General features: G+C 40.3%; 1 protein-coding gene across 4 annotated transcripts in view; it reads left to right on the top strand.

The window, feature by feature from the left end:
• EXO1 (exonuclease 1) overlaps positions 1 to 15,899 on the top strand; it is a 28,093-nt gene extending 12,194 nt beyond the window's left edge. For all 4 annotated transcript variants that reach the window (XM_048843749.2, XM_048843748.2, XM_048843752.2 and 1 more), the window contains 6 exons: positions 4,584 to 4,812; positions 7,622 to 7,871; positions 10,187 to 10,676; positions 11,343 to 11,447; positions 13,808 to 14,001; positions 15,505 to 15,899. In XM_048843749.2, coding sequence (XP_048699706.1) covers positions 4,584 to 4,812; positions 7,622 to 7,871; positions 10,187 to 10,676; positions 11,343 to 11,447; positions 13,808 to 14,001; positions 15,505 to 15,649 — 1,413 coding nt within the window. In that variant the 3' untranslated portion in view covers positions 15,650 to 15,899. The remainder of the gene's footprint in view (positions 1 to 4,583; positions 4,813 to 7,621; positions 7,872 to 10,186; positions 10,677 to 11,342; positions 11,448 to 13,807; positions 14,002 to 15,504) is intronic.
• Positions 15,900 to 23,068: the final 7,169 nt, after the last annotated feature.

Consider the following 23,068-nt stretch of genomic DNA (forward strand, 5'->3'; position numbering starts at 1 on the left):
GGCTTTCCTGAATTTGGACTATTAACAGTTTTCTGGGTTCAAGAACCCTCATGAAATTAAGTTGTGGGGAAAGATATCAGGTACTGTTTCTGTACTACTTTCTTCACTTAATTATGAGCCATTTTAGGTTCTTTTGAAGGTGAAAACTTTTTTTCCACTAGTGGAAGGTTTTAAAAAATATAGAAAAAATGGCTTCAATAAATCAAATGAAACTCACTTTTAAAAAAGTCTTTTTTGTCACTATCTCTTTTTTTTTCCCCCCTCTTTGACCGCTCATAAATGACAAGAACTAGAATAATGTGCTTTTTGAATTCTGGGATTTAACCCTTCAGCTCATATAACAATAAAACTAGGGCTGTCAAGCGATTGAAAAAAATAATCACGCTGTTAAACAATAATAGAATACCATTTATTTAAATATTTTTGGATGTTTTCTACATTTTCAAATATATTGATTTCAGTTACAACACAATACAAAGTGTACAGTGATTACTTTATATTCATTTTGATTACAAGTATTTGCACTGTAAAGAAACACAAGAAATAGTATTTTTCAATTCATCTAATACAAGAACGGTAGTGCAATCTCTTTATCATGAAAGTTGAACATACAAATGTAGAATTATGTACAAAAATAACTGCATTCAAAAATAAAACAATGTAAAACTTTAGAGCCTACAAGGCCACTCAGTCCTACTTCAGCCAATTGCTCAGACAAACATGTTTGTTTACATTTGCAGGAGATAACGCTGCCTGCTTCTTGTTTACAATGTCACCTGAAAGTGAAAACTGCCATTCGCATGGCACTGTTGGAGCCGGCCTTGCAAGATGCGCTAAAAATTCATATGTCCCTTCAGGCTTCTACCATCATTCCACAGGACATGTGTCAATGCTGATGATGGGTTCTGCTCAATAACGATCCAAAGCAGAGCGGACTGATGCATGTTCATTTTCGTCATCTGAGTCAGATGCCACCAGCAGAAGGTTGATTTTCTCTATTGGTGCTTCAAGTTCTGTAGTTTCCACATTGGAGTGTTGCTCTTTTAAGACTTCTGAAAGTATGCTCCACACCCCGTCCCTCTCAGCTTTTGTAAGGCACTTCAGATTCTTAAATCTTGGGTCGAGTGCTGAAGCTATCTTCAATAATCTCACACTGGTACAGTCTTTGCGTTTTGTCAAATTTGCTGCGAAAGTGTACTTAAAAAGAACATGTGCTGGGTCATCATCCGAGACGGCTATAACATGAAATATATGGCAGAATGCAGGTAAAACAGAACAGGAGACATACAATTCTCCCCCAAGGAGTTCAGTCACAAATTAACACATTTTTTTAATGAACATCATTAGTGTGGAAGCATGTCCTCTGGAATGGTGGCCGAAGCACGAAGGGGCATACGAATGTATAGCATATCTGGCATGTAAATACCTTGCAAGGCCGGCTCCAACAGTGCCATGCGAATGCCTGTTTTCGCTTTCAGGTGACATTGTAAATAAGAAGCAGGGAGCAGTATCTCCCATAAATGTAAACAAACTTGTTTGTCTTAGCGATTGGCTGAACAAGAAGTAGGACTGAGTGGCCTTGTAGGCTCTAAAGTTTACATAGTTTTGTTTTTGAGTGCAGTTATGTAACAAAATAAAATCTACATGTGTAAGTTTCACTTTCATGATCAAGAGATTGCACTACAGTCAGTCGTGTAGCTGGGGGGGAGCGGGGCAGCGGCCGCTCCCCCACTGAGCAGAAGTGGCGTCTTTTTAATTCTTTGGCGCCTTTTAAATTTTTACTCACCCGGCAGCGCTCCGGGTCTTCAGCAGCGCTTCAGCGTCGGGTCCTTCACTCGCTCCGGTCTTTGGCGGCATTGTGGTGGCGGGGGGGGGGTCCTTCAGTGCCACCGAAGACCGGAGTGAGTGAAGGACCTGACGCTGAGGCGCTGCTGAAGACCCGGAGCGCCACCCAAGACCCGGAGCGCTGTCTGACCCACCGCCCAAGACCCAGAGCACCGCCAGGTGAGTACTAGTGGGTGGCACCTTTTTTTTATCTCCGCTCCCCCTGTTTTCTCCACCTGGCCACGCCACTGACTACAGTACTTGTATGAGGTGAATTGAAAAATACTGGTTTCAGAGTAGCAGCTGTGTTAGTCTGTATTCGCAAAAGCTATTACCAGCAGGAGAGTGGGGTGGGGGAAGAGAAAACCTTTTGAAGTGATAAACACCCATTTTTTCATGGTCTGTGTGTATAAAAAATCCTCTCTGCATTTTCCACTTTATGTATCCGATGAAGTGAGCTGTAGCTCACGAAAGCTTATGCTCAAATAAATTGGTTAGTCTCTAAGGTGCCACAAGTACTCCTTTTCTTTTTGAAAAATACTATTACTTTTGGTTATCATTTTTACAGTGCAAATATTTGTAATAAAAAATAATGTAAAGTGAGCACTGTACACTTTGTATTCTTTGTAATAGAAATCAACATTCGAAAATGTAGAAAAACATCCAAAAATATGTAATACATTTCAATTGGTATTCTATTGTTTAACAGTGTGATTAATTGCAATTAATTTTTTTGAGTTAATCGCATGAGTTAACTGTGATTAATCGGCATCCCTAAATAAACCCTTTCAAATATACCAATTGTGATGGTAGCTGTTGCAAACATTTTACAATTGAAGTTATAAGGCAGTGGTTCCCAAACTGCGGTTCGCGAACCCCTGGGGGTTCGCAGAACATTAGAGGGGGTTTGTAGAAAAATTTCACTAATGGCGGCCAAAGGACCCCGGGCATTGGAGGCAGCCGGTGGGACCCAGTTGCAGGGTAGACAGTCTGAGCCTCAGGGAGAGCAGGGAAGGGCAGTTGGGGCTGGCAGCCCAAGCCCTGCCCCTGTGAGTGGGGGAGCCAGCAGCCTGAACTGTAGCACTCTGCTCGGGGCTGGCAGCCCAAGCCCCAGGGAGAGCGGGGCTGGGCAATTGGGTCTGGCAGCCCAAGCCCCGGCATTCAGCGGGACCTGCAGCCCGAGCTCAGTTGACGGCGGGGCCCAGCAGCAGGAGCCCCGCGGAGTGCGGAGGAAATTTAAACTTAAATCCCTGGAAATATTCATTTTTAGGAGGGGATTCACGAGATTTCACAATTTAGTGAAAGGGGTTTGCGTGCTGTTAAAGTTTGGGAACCACTGTTATAAGGGGAAGAAAGATAGTAAATCAAGTGAGGTAGTTTCAGGGTGCATTGTTTTATGCACTGCCAGAACTAGAATCTACTTTATAATGTTCCCAGCTTTCTATGGTGTGCATAACTGTAGTTCTTTGCTCTAATTGTTGGTGAGATAGCAAACCTTATGGTTCCGTGGACCAGTCAAGCTTTTCTGGTGCTAGTTGAGATCTGAATATACCAGGAATTTTCAATCCCTGGATTAAAGTTCTTGCTTGTGGTGCAAAAATCTTTCCACAATCATTATGCATTATATTTCTGAGATAACTTGTCATCAGGAAGTACTTAGAAAGTTAAGAAATGGCACTTGCACACTATAAATGCTGAAAAGGGGCCTACTGACCTTGTTTTGGTCAAAGGAAACATACTTCTTCAGTTTACAAGGGATGGTGGACAGACAAGGAAATAGATTGGTTAGAACATCCAGAACAGATGATCTTCATTGGCATCTTTTGTCATGTGACATCTACAACTGACGTAGGGTGGCCAGAATCACCTGGTCTGAGTAAATGAAGGGAAAGTATCATACATTGGGAATATGCAAAAATAAATCTGTGTTTATATTCTTCATTTTGATGTAGAAATGTATTGCTTGTGAAAGTGAGGGACCAAATGGTAGTGGAAAGGAAGATGGCATTTTGTCAACTTTTCTCCAAGGTACTGCCAATGCTCTTCCTTCCTTAGCTGAGATGCCCTTTTTCCACTCCTGGGAAACTCTTCAGCACATATTATTGTACCACATTTTTAGTGGTTTTTATGACTTGGCTGTATGTATTCTGAGGATTACACTGGAATCCCTGCACTTATTTTTATCCTAATAAAAATTTGTACCTGGGTGTCCAGAGAGGAAAAACAGCATCGCTTTACTTGGAGTATTACTTAAGTCTCTATACTTCTAGTTGTCCTGCACAAACTAAAAATCTTAAGCTGCTTCAAACCATCTGACTTTTTAACATCTATTTCCATATCGGTTCAGAAAGGATTAATTAAAGGCTTATCTATGGAAGTAACTGGTTCAAATATAACTCTAAAAATTTATTGGGATGTCACGTTTGCTGTATTTAACTCAATACAAAATATTTCCTCTAATTGTTTTCATAACAGAAATTTAAATTGTTTTGATTGTTTTGCCTCTTTATATCTGTCTTAGACTAGCAGTCAATCACACCACACTTGGAGGGAAAAGGATGTGGCAACACAAAAATTAATTTATATGGGAAGAATTTGAAAATGTGGAAATGAGAATAAAATGTGAATGAAGAGCAGATCGGTCTGTCATAGCTGTTGTATAAATGTCAAATCATCCTGATACACTAAAGTGGGGAATCCTAGGTTTAATAAATTTCTCTCCAACACATGTTTTGTTCTCTTCTTTTTATTTTTTGTAGCCTTCACGGCCAAGAAGTCGCGGCTGGAATGATAGAGCTGGTAGTCAGAAGCCATACTGTGTAAACAGCATTTGGAGCAGAGACTACAAGCCTGGTCATAATACAGACATTACCACATGTACCACTCGTTTGCTAGAGAAATCAACTACCAAAGGCATTGAGAAAATAATTAGTATCAAAGGCCTGAAACTTCCAAGCAAGGAACTACTAGTCAAAAGATCAAGAAGTGGTATGTGTCTCTACACAAAAATTATCAGAACAGAAAGGGAAAAAAGGAGACCCTTTTTTTTAGTTGAGTTGAAGGCTTGAGGTTGAGAACTCCATCTCCAGTATATTTTTATATGAAGAATTTTAAGTGTGTGTGTGTTTGTGTGTTTAAACGTGTTGCAAGACCGAGGAGACAAAATACTAAAACTAAGTAACAATTGGAGTTTTGATTATATATTGGAGTTTTAGGTTTCATCTGATTTGCTTTTGGACTTTCAAAAGTTTAGCCGTTTTGTTAGAAATCTCATTCTGCCAAATTTTTAATTACATTGCTTAAAATTATTTTTAAAAATCTATTTCAAATTATATGGTTTGTTTTGTTTGTTTTTATAATGGCTCATAAGGCACTAGAAAATATCCCACCAGTCACAGGGTGGGATGCAGGCAGAGGAGTTCTCAAAAATATTGTATATGCTCCTCCTTCTTACTTTCCATATCCAAGTTCCTTGAGCATTCTGTCTATTCCCACTGCCTAGATGCTCTGTCTTCCAGTTTTCCCATTATATTCTTCAATCTGGCTTCTGCCCTCTGTTCCACTGAAGCTACCCTTACCAAGGTAACTGATGAGTTATTGCTAGCTAAGTGAAAGTGGCACTTCTTTGTTCTTACTCTGCTTGGTCTATCTCAGGGGTGGCCAACCTGAGCCTGAGAAGGAGCCAGAATTTACCAATGTACATGGCTAAAGAGCCACAGTAATACGTCAGCAGCTTCCCCTTCCCAGCACCCACTGGCAGCCGGCCGATGGGCGCCACCCCCTCCTTCCCTGCACCTCCAATCAGCTGTTTTGTGGCGTGCAGGAGGCTCTGAGGAGGGGGATGGTGGAGAAGCGAGGGCATGGCAGGCTTAGGGGAAGGGGTGGAGTGGGTGCAGGGCCTGAGGCAGAGCCACGGGTTGAGCAGTGAGCACCCTCCAGCACATTGGAAAGTTGGCGCCTGTAGCTCCAGCCCTGGAGTCGGTGCCTATACAAGGAGCCGCATATTAACTTCTGAAGAGCCACATGTGGCTCCAGAGCCACAGGTTGGCCACCCCTGGTCTATCTGGTGTCTTCAGTGGAGTTGTCTCCTCTGCTTCTGTCAAGGCTGATTCCCCATTCTAACACTTCGCGTGCAGAAGGTGGGGGCCTGCAAGGATTCTAAAAATTAATACTGGCCACTCCAGGCTTGTAGTAAACTCCCAAGATTACAGCTTCTCTCTGACCTTGGAATGGTAAATGCTGCCAGCACCCAAGTGCAGAGCCCCTTTAAGAGCCCAGGAAGGCACACTTAGGAATTCCTTTCCAGGGGGTACCCTCAAGCCCTTTCACTCCCCTCTGGGGAAGGGCTGAGAAGGGAAAACAAAGGAAATCAGCTGTTGCCACCAGCTAACTAAACGTGCACAAACCTCTTAGCTATTGCTAGATTTAAAAAAAAAGTAACCACAAGGATTAAGCATCAAGAATAGCTCTCTTGTGGTCCAGCTTAAAGGTTACAACAAAACAAAAGCACCCAGGGTTAGCACAGAGCAGTCACAAGCCATAAAGAGATCAACGTAATCACGTTTTCCTAGACATTTCCTGATCTACTTACATATCTGGGGTTTCAAATGAGTAGTTTCTAGATATGATACCAAGGATTTTTCATACCTGGCCCCATGCTTCTTGCAACATAGCTCTGCCCTGTCTGCTTCTCCCCTAGAAAACAACCACAGACAGACAAAAGGGGAGTCTTCTTTCAATTTTAAAAAGTTCTAGCCTTCCCATTGGCACTTTTGGCCAGGTGCCAACTCGCTTCCTTTTACCTGTGCATAGCAGTGAGACTTTTTAACCCTTTACAGGTAGAGCAATTAGAGAACAGCTACTAAGAGGGTTTTTACAGTTACTGGATGGCTGGGTGCCCATAAAAGGGAGCTACCCCACTCACCCTCATTTATCACAGCTTCAGCCTCTTCCTGTCCATGCCTCTGCTAAGCCTTTGTCACTTCTTGCCTTGACTACTGTGACATTCTTCCCTCCAGCTTCTCTCATCTCTGGGTTATCACAAATTCTGCTTCCTAGGTAGATTTACTCTCCACTTGCACCTTTTTACTGGTCTGTTTTTGCTTACTGTTTCAAACTCAAGATCCTTATCCTAACTTTCAAGGCCTTACATAATCTTGCCCTGTTTAAGTCTCAGCCCTTATTAGCTCCACGTACTTCTCTCAGTGCTGTCTCTTCTCTCAGTGCTTACTTGGTCCATTTCTTGGTTTTAGACCCCCTGTCATGCTTGGAACAGGCTTTCAGTATTTGTTATCCAAGCACATGACCTCTTTTTCTCTTCAGTACTGTTTCTTTCAGTGATCCTTTCTACCTTGTTTTCCTCACTAATTGTTTTCTTGTGCCCTCCTTTTTCTAAACTGTTGTCCCCGTCTCTCTGTTTATATACTCAGTGAAGCAAGTATTGCTTCTTACTCTGAGAAAATAGTCTGCATGTGCAGTGTTTATATAAATGAGCAGTAGTAGTAGTAATTTTGGAATTTTATCCTAATACGATTTGTGAAACAGGCCACTTGGTAGTGCATTACTTGTCTAGTACGTGTTCTTACAAATATAAATTTACTGGCCAACATTTGTGTTAAATACCATAATCTCCTAAATGTCTACACCATTCTGAAATTAACAGCATTTCAGGTTTGTTACAATGGTAAATGGCATAATGTTCAATTCAGCTCATTTCTTACCAGCTGGGAGAGTTCATTCTACAGGGCATTTCTACAGTGATATTAAACTTAATGAGAACTGTATTCTTTCTGTTTAGAAGAGATGTCGGATGGAGATCTGTTGAGTCAGTATTCGTTTTCAAAAGCAAAAAAGCCCAAGAAAGAAAACAGTGAAGATGGTGAGCCACAGAAGTGTCTCTCTGCAGTGTCATCGATTCATGCTTCAGGGGACTCTTTCAGTAAAGAGAGCTCAAACACCCAACCTAAAGTCAGGAACAAATTTGCTTCCTTTCTGCAGAGGAAAAATGAAGAGAGCGGTGCTATTGTTGTTCCAGGGACTAGAAGCAGGCATGTTTAAATCACCATTTTAATGAGTAATATAATATTAAAAATGTCAAGATTAAATTCTTATGAAATACTAAGAGTTTAACATTGCAGTTTTCCTACTTTTACTGTTCATTATGTGTATTACAAAAGTGCCTCAAAACTCCCAATGGAGATCAGAGACCCCTTGTATTAGGCATGGTACAGACGCATAGTGAGAGACAGTTCCCACCCCCAAAGAGCTTACAATGTCAATAGATGTACAAAAGGTGGGAGCAGAAACCATTGAACAAAAGGTAAAGTGACTTCCCCAAGGTCAAAGCAGAGGAGAAGTGAAACCAGAAACAGAACCCAGGTCTCCTGACTCTTCATCCAGTGTCCTATCTACTGAACCATGCTTCCTCCTTAAGCACTGGGCTTAGTGTGAAGACTGTGATGTGTATTAACTGCATTTAGTGATGTAATGTTGTTTGAATGTGTTTCAGCTCTTTTTTATGAATTAATTCATCTGTAGGATTCTGTAGAAGAGTGGAAAATCCCAATTGACTTTGGTTTCATATTGTTTAAATTCCTTCATTTTAAGATTGTGTTTTTTATATGTAAGGTTAACGGAATATTGACGCCAATCCAACTTCCACTCTTGTCTTCCATCGGCTTGTAGTGTGCTGAGTAGTTTAGGAGGATATAAAGTGGGACAATACAAGGATTCTAAAGTCTCCCAGCTAGGTTTCATGGATGCAGGCTACATCCAGAACCTAATCAGTCTGACTTTCTGAGGCTTGTTTGCACCTATTTGCATACATTTCTTAAAGTAGACAATGTGTGGCTGCAGTGAACTGGCATTACACATCTGATGCTGGGCTTTCTTGCCGTATTTGTATGCTTATTTTGTCCTGTTCTTCCTGGAAAAGAAGGGGAAGTCAGCCTAACTTATTAGGGGCATATAGTTAAGTGTCTAGTTTTTACTGTAACTGCAGAGTACTGCAAGACTTCTGTAAAACAGAATTATTTTTCTTCTGTCAGTCTTCCATGCTATAATACTCTATAGATATAAAAGTTTATTAGCAACTGATGGTATTTAATTTCCAGATTATGCAATAGCTATTCTAAAAATAGCTGCAGTGTTATACCAGGGATAGAAGCAATTCATCCTGGAAGAGCATATTCACTACCTACTTGATTATGAGCTTTTTAAAAGAGAGGCACATAAAATGAGAAGACTGTTATGCATAGTTGATATCAAAGCAAACCATTTTAACTTATAAATTGTATTACTTCACTTAAATGTTGGAGAACATGTTTCAGAAAAAGTTCTTAAAACATGTATCAGTGAGGTCCTGTGGCTCTGCTAGGCTGTACAAGAGCTAGAATTGCACAGCATCCAGCTTTGACATCTCACCCCAGAAACCAGGATTTGCCAGTTGTTTTCCCCCAAGGTGGAGCTCTGTTTCAGAGAGAGCTTAAATGAGGCTGTGGCAACAGTCCCTAGCAGTAACTGCCAAAGTTGAAAGGGCTGGATGAATTCTAGCTCACTCCTGTAGTAATCTCATACAAAGTTATCCATCAGTTAATATGTATATGGCTCCTATTAGCAAAATGTCTGAGCTACTTACATTCATTAATGATATCATATTTCACAGGGCATTAGAGAAGTATTATTCTCATTTTACAAGTAGAGAACTGTAGCACAGAAAGATTAAGGCCCTATTCCTGAAAACATTTACACATGTGCATAACTTTAAGCATGAGTAGTCCCATTGAAGTCAATGGAGCTATTTGCATCTTTGAAGTTAAGCATGTACATAAATGTTTGCAGGGTCGGGGTCCTAGTGTCTTGCTCACGGTCACACACAAGTCTGCAACAAAGTTGGGAATTGAACCAAGGTCTCACCTCATGTCTTAACCACAAAAACGGTTAGCCTGCCCGTCCCCACTATCTCTGCAACACTAGGGTGGCAGGTCTAGCTAAGAATGAGGGTTGGCTGTCAGTAGCTCCATCCTACAGCTTACCCAGTATTGTTGGGGCCAGGGCATGAGAGAGGAGGTAGACCTGTTAGTCTGAGAGGAGTATGATGCTGCAGTGGCCTTATTTGTTTGCAAACCTCACTGGGGCTTCTCCTCAAAATTCAGATTAGTGTAGTTCTAATAGCAAACAAGGGCAGACGGTGACTGGTATTACTGCTGCTTCCATTGAGCTAGAACACCTATAAAGCTGTAAATAGCACTTCCAAAACAAAATTGCTGTGAGTGTGAAAATGACACTTTCATTTGAAAAACTGATAACTTTTTTTTCCCCTCCACTTCTTTATCCCTTGTATCTTTCATTTTATGTATGTTAGGTTCTTCTGCCATGCCACCGCTATGGTTGATTGTACAACAAAGAATGAAACTGCCCAACCATCACAGGATGTCAAGTTGGATTGTCAGGCCCAAGAAACTAAAAGTATAACAGAAGATCCTGTTCCTCAGTGTTCGGAGACTGGGAAGTTTACAAGAACTGTCTCATCATCCCCTGTGGAAACACAGAGAAGTTGTTTCAGTTGGTCTGGAAGCCTTGGAGAGAGTCCTGGGACACCCAGCCCATCTCCTGGCGTGCTGCTGTTACAGCAGTTTCACCGACAGAGAAACAGTCAAAGGGTGTCCCAGGGTTGTGAGATATCTAGATTACATACAGTCAGCAATGCAGGAGGTGATGAGTCAGATGAAGAATCCTCCCCCTTACTGGAAATGGAGTGTTCTTCGCAGTCTCAGGGGTCTAGTGAGCTATCGGAAAGCAGCTTGGACTTCTCAAGAATATCGCAGGTGTCTAACAAAGACTCGGAAGCAGAAGTAAGAAAATTAGCTTTGTTTCAATTCAGCTGTACTGGTAATGTGGGCTAATTCATCAGGGTTTAGGGTAATATTTTCAGTACTGTCTCAGGCGTTTGCAAACAGGTCACACTAATTAAAGTAGTGATCCATCTGACTTTCCTCTTCAAAATAATGCCCTATGAATAGGTTAATTTCTAATGACAAAAGCTACTTGTCTGTATGGTGGACATGTCCATGCAGCATGGATTGGCATATTAGTTTGACATTTGGCTCTTTGAGTCAGTCCTTTTATTTTCATAGACTCTCAGATTCTAAGCCAGGAGAGACCACTGTGATCTAGTCTGACCTCTATTATGCAGGCTATAAAACTTCCCCCAAAATAATTCCTAGTTTTAGTTTATATTTTCAGTTTTTCCATTGCTGCTCATGCAAAGAGTAAGATTAAGATGACTAATGCATTTAGATTTCTGAATCTGCTTTTACCAGTGACTGAAGAAGTCCCTTTCAATGTGCATATATTTATACAGTATTGCTCAGTGAAAACAAGCAGAGGCTCTCAGGGAAGCTTTTAAAATGTTGTAAACTGAATAAGTGTGTGTGTACACATACATAATATGTAAATTGTTTTGTTATGAAAAAGTCAGTTTTAAAACCTAAATGATATAAAATATTTTTGTCCCAAAGGAATCTGACTCCAGACTAAAGCCAGGTGATGATCCAAGTTCTCAAAGCTCTGCCCCGTTTTCCACTGTATGTACTGAAAGAAAGCATACACTGCTAAGGAGCAAGGTATAACCTTTCTTTAATTTTAATGTATGATCCACTGAATTTTGAAGGCCAAAGTCTTGGGTAGACCACTACACTCACTCATTGTAAGACTTTAGTCAGGTTGGGTCTCAGGCACTATTATATGCTAACCAGAGAAGGCATGACAGCACTTCTCTAACTTGTCATTCCTGATGCTCATTCATACTACAAATGCAACTGAAACAGGGGACCTGGTTATAAACCCTGGTTAGAACCATTAACATGACCATAGTTTGCTGTGGGATTTTAACCACACTTCTGTTTACCATGTTCCTTCACTAAAGTCCAGGACATTTCTAAGATTTTAACTGGTTTAAAGAACCTTAAGTTCCTATGTATATTACAAATTACAGCTACATTGTAAATGAATAGACAAGCAATCGATAAACACAGCTTTGCCTGGTTTTACTGATAAGTGTGAACAAGACCATATATGTTTTTCTTCCCCTGCACACCCTCCACCCCAGCCAGAAAAGTACTCACAAGGTATCTTCGGCTAGAATAGACATAGCCTTAGTTTTCACTAATTTTTAGTAAGGAACTGTTTTATAAATATTAAAAAATCACAAGTATCCACAGCAGTGTTGCATGCACTCCTTGTAATAATAGTGACACCTTGTGGTTATTGGGTTGCTTTCCATGTAAAGAAATTTTAACTTTTCCTTACCTTCTGAAATATTCTCTATCTGTTTCTTGCTTTTTTTTCAAAATTTTGATGTGTACTTTTCATTAGAATGACATATGGCTCTTTGAGGAGAGTGCAGGTTGTGGAATGGTTAGGGCACTAGCCTGGGAGTTGGGAGATCTGGGTTCAATTCTATTCTTCCAGATTTCCTGTGTGACTTAATCTCTATGTGCCTCAGTTTCCCATCTGTAGAACAGGGGCAGTAATACTTCCTTGTCTCTCAGAACTGTTATGAGGATAAATGCATTAAAGATTGTGCAGAAGCCACATAAGTACCTTTGATCTAACATATCCAAAAAGTTTCAGGAAACTCAGGGTCCCTTGGTGTTGGGGGTACAGTAATGTTTTACTGATCAGTGAACAGAGACAAAACCTAATTAATGAGGATGAGTATGGTGTAAGACCATGAATTTATGAAAAAATCAGTCCCATTATGAGGGTGTTAAGATATTACCCCTATTCTGCTGTGTTTGGGCTGAAAGTAGAGTTTGTATAACACCACTGTTATACTTTTCAAAGCAATTTTGCATCCTTGTTGCTTAAAAACAATTTTTTATTGATTTTTTTTTTGGGGGGAATCTTCAGGATGGACAAATTGATAATCCCTGATACCTTCCAGTTCCATAAAATATTCTTACACCCTTCTTCTAATACCGTTTGCCACATGACTTTGAAACCTGAATAACTTTTTTAATACAGTTTATTTGTATGCAATTACATATATGTAGTCCAGAATATCAGTCTCTTGAACAGTTTAGATATTCCTCCTTGTGAATAGTAAATTATCATTTTACAGGACTGATCAGATTTGTGTATTTTTTGATAGGGAACTCAAATGAAAGTGAAAGAATTGGGAAGAAAGAAAGTTGTTATAGATGAATTCTAAAAATCCTAGTGCTCAAAGCTTTAAATTATTTTCATTGCTCTGTCACAAGCATAACATTCAGTAATTCATTTGTCTGACACTAGTAAAACATCATTAGTTTCTAAAAATAGGTGATTTTCTAACTCAAACTGAGGGAAATATCTTGTGTGAGAACTATTTTGGCCCTCATTATGACGGATAAAGATTAATTAATCACTGGACTGGAAGTGAGTGGTTGTGTAGGGACCAGTGATCATGCCCTAATTATAGTCAGAATAGCCAGAGGACAGTTCCAGCCCCAAAAATATATACTTGCTGCTTCAAAAGGGCTAATATCCCAAAGCTGAGGAAAAATTATTAGGAGAAAAATGTGAATGAAAATTGAGAGCTCTTTAAGAAGAGTTTTTATTAGCTGACCAAAAGGTATGATTCGTAATGGAGAAAGAGGGCAACTTTGGCTAAAAGTCCATCATGGTTCAGTAGCAAGAGAAGGCAGCAATTAGAAATAAAAATATATGTATAACAAATGAGAAATTAGGCAGAATTTTTTTAACTGTGAGGGTGATTAACTAGCAAGGGAAGGGGTGGATTCTTCATCTCTTGATGTCCTCAAAGCAAGTTGAGTGCCTTTCTGTATGCACAAGCAAACACTACTTACATTCTCCAGCAAAACAATTTTATTTATTTTAACCCTTGCGTAAAATAAATACAATTGTACAGCATTAGCCCATATTGTTTGCTCATGATCATTTCTGCGAGAGCTTTATAATGATTTAGTATTTATACCCACAGGTTCCTGGTTTACAGAGATCCAATTTTGTAAGATCACATGTTGTGACAAAACTCAAGCCACTGATGCCAGCTAAAGTCAGTGGGTTAAGCAAGAAACTACTAAGTGCAGAGAAGAAAAATCATCACAATGCTGAAAATAAGCCAGGACTGCAGGTCACAATCCGTGATCTCTGGAAAAACTTCCAATTTAGAAGGTGAGTTGCTTTAACTCTTCACTCCAAAGATTAATTTATTTTCTCCCCCCACCTGCCCTGGTTTTCTCCCTAGCCCCTTTGGAATTGTGTGGAGAAATATAACAGCATTTCTGTACTCTGAATATACCCTGAAGGTGTGAGAAGAAGGTTTGGGGGTTTTTGATCACTGTATGTACAGGCACACAGTGGAAAAACATTCCCACTTGTCTCTACAGACATGAGGCTTTGCCTCTTTTCTCCCAATGTCAGTGTAGAGCCTGCTGGTGTACTCCCTAGTGTGCTTTCATATAATGCAGTACTACAGGGGTTGGCAGCCTTCAGCACGTGGCCCATCAGGGTAATCTGCTGGCGGGCCGCGAGACATTTTGTTCACATTGACTGTCCGCAGCTCCCAGTGGCCACGGTTCTTATCAGAAGTAGTTATGGACTTCCATTTAAACCATCTGCCAATATTCTTCCCTAAACCACATTCTAATAAAGGAGAGACGAGGATTTGTGCTTGTAGGGCATGTTTATAGGGCCCTATCCTTTAATTTGGAGAGGCCCAAATCCTTTTGATCTTCCCCTAAGTTATTTGTAGCATTTGCTGACAGAATGAGGAGTCAGACGTCGGCACGGAGACTATCCAAGTGGTTTTGAGTTCTGGTACAAATTAGTTAGTTTAGCTCCCTCAGCTCAGATTAAGGGCTCACTCCACTAGGGCTCTGGCACCTTCTTCAGCCTCCTTACAAAGCATACCCCTGTCAGACATCTGCAAAGCAACTACTCGAGGTTCAATCCCTACTGTCAATAAACATTACTTCTTGGTAGATGCGGCGAGGGTCTGATGCTTCCTTTGTCAGAACTGATACATAATTTTTTTTTTTTTTTAAGTAGACTCAGGACGTATACCACTTTCACACCATATCACTGTTGGTAAATCCCCAAGTGTGTAATACGTTTGGACAAGCACTCAAAGGAAGAAAAGCTACTTGCATGACAGTAAATGGAGTTATCTGACAAATGTTGTCTATATGTATTCCATGACCCATCCTCCTCCTTCACTAGTATGGAGTCCATCTGGATTCTGTTGCGGTGAAGGAATTGAGTTGCAATTGGACTAGCTCCACTCTTTATACCCTTGGCATGAAGCACAAGGACCATTAAGGTGGATGCATGAACCCAACAGACACTGTGGGCCAAAAGACTTCAGTCTGAAGTGTAGAGGTCCATGGACACCAAGGGTGGAATACATATGGACAACACGTTTCCAAGAACTATAGTTACTGTAGGATAAGTAACTTTTCTTTTTCCTCAGAGGACAGCTGGAGAAGAGAGTTGAAGTAACTTGCCCAGTGTATTCAGCAAATCAGTGGCAAAACTGGGATTAAAACTCTGGGCTTCTTGAGTTTCAACCTTGTGCTCATTCCTCTATTTCTTCATACTTGCATACATATTATAGTTCTGTGATTAGAAAATGCAACATGCATAATTGTACATGGTTGCTTGTCGTCTTTTTTTCAGAGACTCTGAAAAGCTCCCCTCTTGTAAAAAATCATCAGACCCATTGTCTCCAATCAAAGATAATATCCAGCTTACTCCAGAAACAGAAGAGGAAATCTTCAATCAACTTGAGTATAGTCATGTTCAGAGAGCAATATTCCAATGAACTGATGTCATTTGCTTAGGCAGCTCTCTGTTGCATGGTGGGTTACATTTTAATCATTGCACATATATTGTTGGGGGACAGAGTGAGATGAATTGTTTCTGGACATCATATACTAATATAAAAAGACTATATTTTGGATGTGAGCTGTATATTTGTCTGAATATAGGGTTTTTTGTCATCTTTTATATAAAGTGAAATGAAAGGTACAGTTGTATACTGACTAGAATAAAACCTTTTCAATATTACATAACGTGATTTTTTTTCTCATTTAAATGCCAATAGGAAACTTCTGTTCAAACTAATTTTTAAAAACTGTCCTTCAAAATAAAATGCTTAAGTTGCATATACAATTTTATTCTAGATCTTAACCTCCCCAAGCATGTGCTGTGCCTCTCTGTGCAAATACCAGAGCCAGTTCAGATTTGCTCCGGAGTTAGTCTCATTCCTTCTGCCCACCTGTCAGGTCTTCTGCTCCAGCAATGCCAAGCTGTCAGGGTTCTCTTCCCACTCTGGAGTACAGATGTGGGGACCTGCACAAAAGACCCCCTAAACTTATTTCTACCAGCTTAGGTTAAAAACTTCCCCAAGACTTAAATCCTTTCCCTGTCCTTGGATGGTATTGCTGCCACCCCCAAGTGATTTAGACAAAAATTCAGGAAGGAACAGTTGGAGTCCCTGTTTCCCCAAAATATTCCCCCAATCCCCTTCACCCCCTTTCCTGGGGAAGCTTGAGAATAATATACTAACCAATTGGTTACAATGTGAGCACAGACCAAACCCCTGGGTTTTTTGGACACTGAAAATCAATCGGGTTCTTAACAGAAGACTATTATTTAAAAAAATAAAAGGATCACACTTGCAAAATCAGGATGGAAGGTAACTTTACAGGGTAAATAAAAAGATTTAAAACACAGAGGATTCCCCTTTGACTTTGCTTTCCAGTTACAAAACAGGAATGAAATTACCTCTTAGCATAAGGAAAATTCGCAAGCTAAAACAAAAGATAATCTAACTCATTTCCTTGCCTTAATTACAATTTTTGTAATCTTAGATGCTCATTTCAGGTATGTTTTCAGGAGATGTTTTTTTCCTGCCTGGTCCCTCTCTCTGTTCAAAGAGGGAACAAACAAAGAGAGTACAAATAAAACCTTCCCCCGCACCCCTCATTTGAAAGTATCTTCTTTCCCCGTTGGCCCTTTTGATCAGGTGCCAACTAGGTTATTTGAAAGATTCAGTACAGATTCAGTACCGAGGAGGGATTTTATGCAACCCTTAGCTGTATGATTATGACACAAGCAGAGCAGATATTCAGTGCTCCCAACTTACTGTATAATACTTACGTGCTCCCAGTTTTTCGAGCTAATAGCAATTTTCAGGCAGCAGCAACCAAAACAGTTCCCTCCTGACTGGGACCACCTCGCAGCTGTTTCCTGTCCTCCACTCAGAGAAAAGAGCAGGGAATGCAGGAATAGTGTTCTAAGATGAAGGCTGTTCTATCTGTGGGGAATTCTCCGGAACTGCAGAAACATCACAACTGCTCCCAGCCCACAGACCCTCACACTGACAAGGGAAAGAAGGGTTTATGATGTACAGATATGGTTTTCATGGCGGTGAGGGGAGTGTTTCTAATGTTTTTGGATTGGAAATGTCAGGTCCTGACTCTTCTTCATTTATGGCTGGTGAGGTTTTTAATGAACTGAGTCATCTGTGGCTTCTCTGTCATGGAGTTAATTTCACTCTGTATGACATACCTATAAGTTCCACAATGTGTGTTCATTTAATTGGACACCTTCTATGCATTGCACTAACTAAACACCCAAAAACATACCTGTAAATGAATTTGTAAAAAGAGACCTTGGCCTGAGGAGCTAAACTCTAAATCAGGCAGATGAAATACCCCAAGGGATGGAGAAAAATCAAATGCAAAAATGGGAGCAGACTTCATTTTGTTCTGTATAGGTTCTTGTACCACACTTATCAGGGTAGTGTTTGAGCATCTTCCAGTAGTTCATTAAACCATGTAACAACACATTTGTTTGTTCTCTCATTCTCTCCTTGAAGGGAGAAGCTTGCAGCGGAGTGTCTTGTTTTGGTAGTGTTTTAGGGAGGAGGGGTTTGGAGGGGAAAGGGGAGTTGAGTATATATGGTTTTATGTTGGAGCAGAAAGAACGAGGAGTACTTGTGGCACCTTTGAGACTAACACATTTATTTGAGCATAAGCTTTTGTGGGCTAAAGCACGAACATTTATGCTCAAATAAATGTGTTCATCTCTAAGGTGCCACAAGTACTCCTCCTTCTTTCTGCTGATACAGACTAACACAGCTACCACTCTGAAACCTGTTAGAGCAGAGGTTCTCAAACTTTTCTTATTGTATACTTCCTTCCAGATTTACCAGCTGCCCTTCTCATCACTGATACTTTGTATGTTCCTCTTAATACTATCTGTCTTTAGCCATCTGTCCATATTTCACTGTTATGTACATGACATATACAATTGAGGGGTGGAACCCTAAGTTCTTCTTTGAGTGCTTGTTCATGTCCATTCCATATTAGGTATGTGTGCTCTCCCCATATATCAGTGCTGGAAGTTTTTCCCTCAGCAGTAGCGGACCGGCTCTGGTGCCCTCTGGAGTTACAAGTTCATCACTGTAATTAATACTTTGCAGTTAAAGCACCTTACCTCTGAGGATTTCCAAGTGCTTTCCCAAGGAGGGTAGTATTACTCCATTGGTAAAAAGCGTATCTGGTGTAGAGAGGCTGAAGCCTAAATTTTGAAAAGTGTCCAATAATCCTGGGCCTGGTCTACACCTAAAACTTAGGTTGATCTAGCTATGTTGCCGAGATACATAGTTAAGCCAACCTAAGCCTAGTCTAGACAGCGCTAGGCTGCCTGAAGAACTCCTCCGTCAACCTAGCTACTGCGACTTGGAGAGGTAGATTTACTACAGTGACAGAAGAATCCCTTCTGTCACTGTAGTGAGTGTCTACATTAGACATATCCTCCTGTAACTCCATTTCTGACTGCCCACCCTGAGTGCTAAACAGCCACATGTCCAGGGAAGGTGAAAGAAACAGGAACTGCAGGTGTGAAATGTCTTTGTAAATCAGATGTTAGAAGTGTCGATTTGGGCACTCAAAGATCTAGGCAGCCAAAATTAGTTGGTTTTTTTAAAACAAAACTTGGGTCTGACTTGCCCAAGAACAAGTAAGTAGCAAAGGAATAGCACCCAGCATTCCCGAGTCCCCCTCAGCAATCTTGTCTTTGCTCTAATTATAATCACCATTAGGCATGTGTCCTTCCTCTTATGGTTGAAATTGGTTGCAATTGTGGTTGAAATTGCTTTTATAGTACAGTGGACGGTTCCTTTAAGAACCCCTTGACCTAAGCAAGTAATACTTATGCACCAACTCATTACTGTACTTTAAAATAGAGGTTTTAAAACATTTTCCAGAAAAGTGTGTGTTTTTTCATATCTAGTATTTTTCATTGTTCTAGGAGAGCATAGCTCATAATTTCTATTGCTAGATGTGGTGTATAAATTCATAATCCTCATTTCACGTTCTCCTTTTTCCGCTGACCCACAAGCCCAGCTGATTTTCATAGTAATGAATAAACAAATTACTGTGTTTGCTGGTACTGGTTTGCACCCAGTGGTGCATCAACCAATTCCTTTTTTATTACATAGTATCCTCGGTGTATTTTTCTTTTTTTTCTTTTCTTTTCTGTTTGCTTCTGCTTTTAAAAAACAATAAAAACTCTTCTCCTTTTTATTGGTCAAGTGCCTAGCCCAGTGGGGCCCGGGTCTTCAGGCACTATTGTAATAGAAATAATAGTTTTAATAGATGTGCAGGGGAAAACCTTTTGACCAGCAGAGGTCACTTTATACTGATCATAGGTCTGAATCTGACTGTAATGTTCTGATGAACAAGTTTAGTTGCTGTCCCGTGGTGTTCCTGTGTTACCGCATATCTCTGAATCAGGCAGTGAAGTGGGGGGTGTCTGACTGTCTGCCATGTAATACAGAATCTAGACAGAAGAGGTTTGAGGTGGTAGTGAGAAAAAATTCAAGAATTAAAACAGGTCCAGAATTTTGTATAATCCAATATAGTCGCTGGGCAAGTGGTCGGGGGGCTCATAGGGCTCTACCAGTCTATTTCTTAAGGGATCTTGTCTTTAATTATATCAATGCACTATATTAAACAATTAAAACATAGATCCTAATCCTGAGAAAACTGTGAATTTGCCTGAGGCAGTTGGATTGGGCCTGCAACAGTAAAAGAAACAATATAAAAGTACTGAAAGTGAGAAGGGCTATTGACAGCAAACCTCTGTCTATCTCCTATTGTTCTTAGGGGGGCTAAAGCCAGGCAGATTTTCATGGGTTTGGGAACCCTTAGCAGCTAAATGGATTGGAGGTGTTTGTCCTGGGAGCTTGTTTTGTGTGAATAGCTCTTTTCTGGCCTCCTGGGCAAGCAGTTAGAGCTCTCATTCTCTCCTCTAACTCGAATGCTTCAGAGCAAAAGTTCAGTTTCAACAGATTCCAAGAGGTCAGGGCTCTGCACAATGGACATATGCCTAGCTGTGGTTCTGTTTATAAAGGATTCTTAACATTTCATTGTTCACTAGTGTTTAGTGTTACAAATAGAATGTCAAGAATGTAACACCCCCTAAAGAGTTAAGTTGTATGAATCCAATTAAAGACATAAGTGTATGGGGAGCTCAGGAGCTTCATAGACTCAAACATAAATTTTTTAAGGCCAGAAGTGACCACAGTGATCATCTAATTTGACCTCTGTAATATAGGCCATAAAACTTCCCTGGATTAATTCAAATCCTATAGCTGTGGTTGAACTAGATGCTATCATTTAGGAAAAAATCTAGTCTTGATTTACAATTTCCCATGTTGTGATGGATTATTCATCAACCCTTGGTAAATTGTTCCAATGGTTAATTACTATCACAGTTTTAAAAATTATGCTTTTTTTTTTCCTCCCAGTCTGAATTAGCCTCAACTTCCAGCAACTGGATCTTTGTCTGCTAGAATAAAGAGCTCTCTATTATCAAATATTGACCTCATAAAAATATACATCTCCAGTTAGTTTCAAGCTCTATTTTCTATAAACCCATCTTGATGTATATTAATTAGATTATTAGCTTCTTTGAAGAGCTGAGCATCTTTTACTCTCACTGACTTCCAGTCAGTGCTGAGCCTCATTGGACCCTTGGTGAGGCAGATTCCAGGGAACTACAATATTTTATCCCTTTTGAAGGCAAATTAATTTTGCAGTGGCCCTTTACACCTGGAAATGGATATGAGACTCCGTTTTCACCACTACAGATAATTCTTAGAAAGTGTCAGTACCTCGTTAGCATAGAAGGAAAGAAAACATTAGCAGGCTTTGGCTTAATCTTAGATTCTATAATAATTCAAAATCTATTTAGACTTTCTTTTTGTAGGACTGTAGCTTGCCCCCCAAGCTTTTTCCAGGCAAACATACTCTTGCTGATTCTGAGTTGGATATGGATTAGCAGACATTGAGGTTAGTTAACAAGCAGGAAAAAAAAGGATTAAAGTAAGTGCATAATTTATTGGCAATTAATAATTTGACCAGTTCTAATGAAAGGTTCGAAACTGCTGTTCTGTGGACTCCATTGCTGAATGAGAAGTAAGTAAAAAAGCTAATTGATTAGTGCCCCCAACTAATTGTCTTGTTTTGGAGAAAATGGAAACAGAATATTAATTCACTTTATGCTATGTTTAATATTTACAAATTACTTTTTATTAGCAATATACAGTGTGCTTTAGTCTTCATTTGAATTGCAATGGTCACACTTAAAACTTAATTGCTTTGCTTTGCTTTATGTAACTAAACACAATCTCAGTACTGGAAGATTTCTCAGGAATCCCTATAGTAAATATAGGGAATACTGCAAGTATTGAGGTAATGTTATTGAATTCGCTACAGCAAACCTGGCAAGGTTTTTAAGAGTGACTGCTTTAAGGAGTTGTTCTCCTGCTTGGGGTTGCTAAGCAGCCCAGAGATTGGTTAATGGTCTAAAAACTTAATCAAATCTCAGTTGGATTTCCTTGCGTCTAATATCATGTAACTGTTGAGAGACTTCAAAAAATAAACTAATATTTGTGTTGGACTGGGAAGCCAGTTCTTGGAGGTAAGTCCCAGCGAGTACATCCATCTTTTTTCACCAAACTATAAAAATGATATAATTTCAGAGGTTTCAGTGGTTTGTCTCTTATTTTCTTTTGGTTTCCTGTGTCTGACACACACATTCTGCCAATTGCAGGGTCCTGCCAGCATGAAAATGATACTATTCATAATTTACCAGTGGTAGACTTGTGCTTACAGTGAGCTGAATTCTACTTTGTTACCCCCTTATAAGTACACTTAGTTCAGTGAGTTTGCCTGGATGTAAATAGCAGAATTTGGCTCCTGTGTGATAATTGCCACCTCAGGTTAATATAGATAGAAACCAGAACTGAAATTCTACTCTGCTCTTTGAATTCCAATATCTCTCTTTCAGAAGTCTAAGAGTTGGTCAGGTACAACTTGTAATCTAAGTGAATTTTCTTGGGTTCATGGATTTATGGGTCGGTCCTGGGGCCGGTTTTGTTCAATATCTTCATAAATGATCTGGAGGATGGTGTGGATTCCACTCTCAGCAAATTTGCGGATGATACTAAACTGGGAGGAGTGGTAGATACGCTGGAGGGGAGGGATAGGATACAGAAGGACCTAGAGAAATTGGAGGATTGGGCCAAAAGAAATCTGATGAGGTTCAATAAGGATAAGTGCAGGGTCCTGCACTTAGGACGGAAGAACCCAATGCACAGCTACAGACTAGGGACCGAATGGCTAGGCAGCAGTTCTGCGGAAAAGGACCTAGGGGTGACAGTGGACGAGAAGCTGGATATGAGTCAGCAGTGTGCCCTTGTTGCCAAGAAGGCCAATGGCATTTTGGGATGTATAAGTAGGGGCATAGCGAGCAGATCGAGGGACGTGATCGTTCCCCTCTATTCGACATTGGTGAGGCCTCATCTGGAGTACTGTGCCCAGTTTTGGGCCCCACGCTACAAGAAGGATGTAGATAAATTGGAGAGAGTCCAGCGAAGGGCAAAAAAAATGATTAGGGGTCTGGAACACATGAGTTATGAGGAGAGGCTGAGGGAGCTGGGATTGTTTAGCCTGCAGAAGAGAAGAATGAGGGGGGATTTGATAGCTGCTTTCAACTACCTGAAAGGGGGTTCCAAAGAGGATGGCTCTAGACTGTTCTCAATGGTAGCAGATGACAGAACGAGGAGTAATGGTCTCAAGTTGCAGTGGGGGAGGTTTAGATTGGATATTAGGAAAAACTTTTTCACTAAGAGGGTGGTGAAACACTGGAATGCGTTACCTAGGGA

The sequence above is a fragment of the Caretta caretta genome, chromosome 3 (genome assembly GCF_965140235.1).
Source record: "Caretta caretta isolate rCarCar2 chromosome 3, rCarCar1.hap1, whole genome shotgun sequence".
Lineage (NCBI taxonomy): Eukaryota > Metazoa > Chordata > Testudines > Cheloniidae > Caretta > Caretta caretta.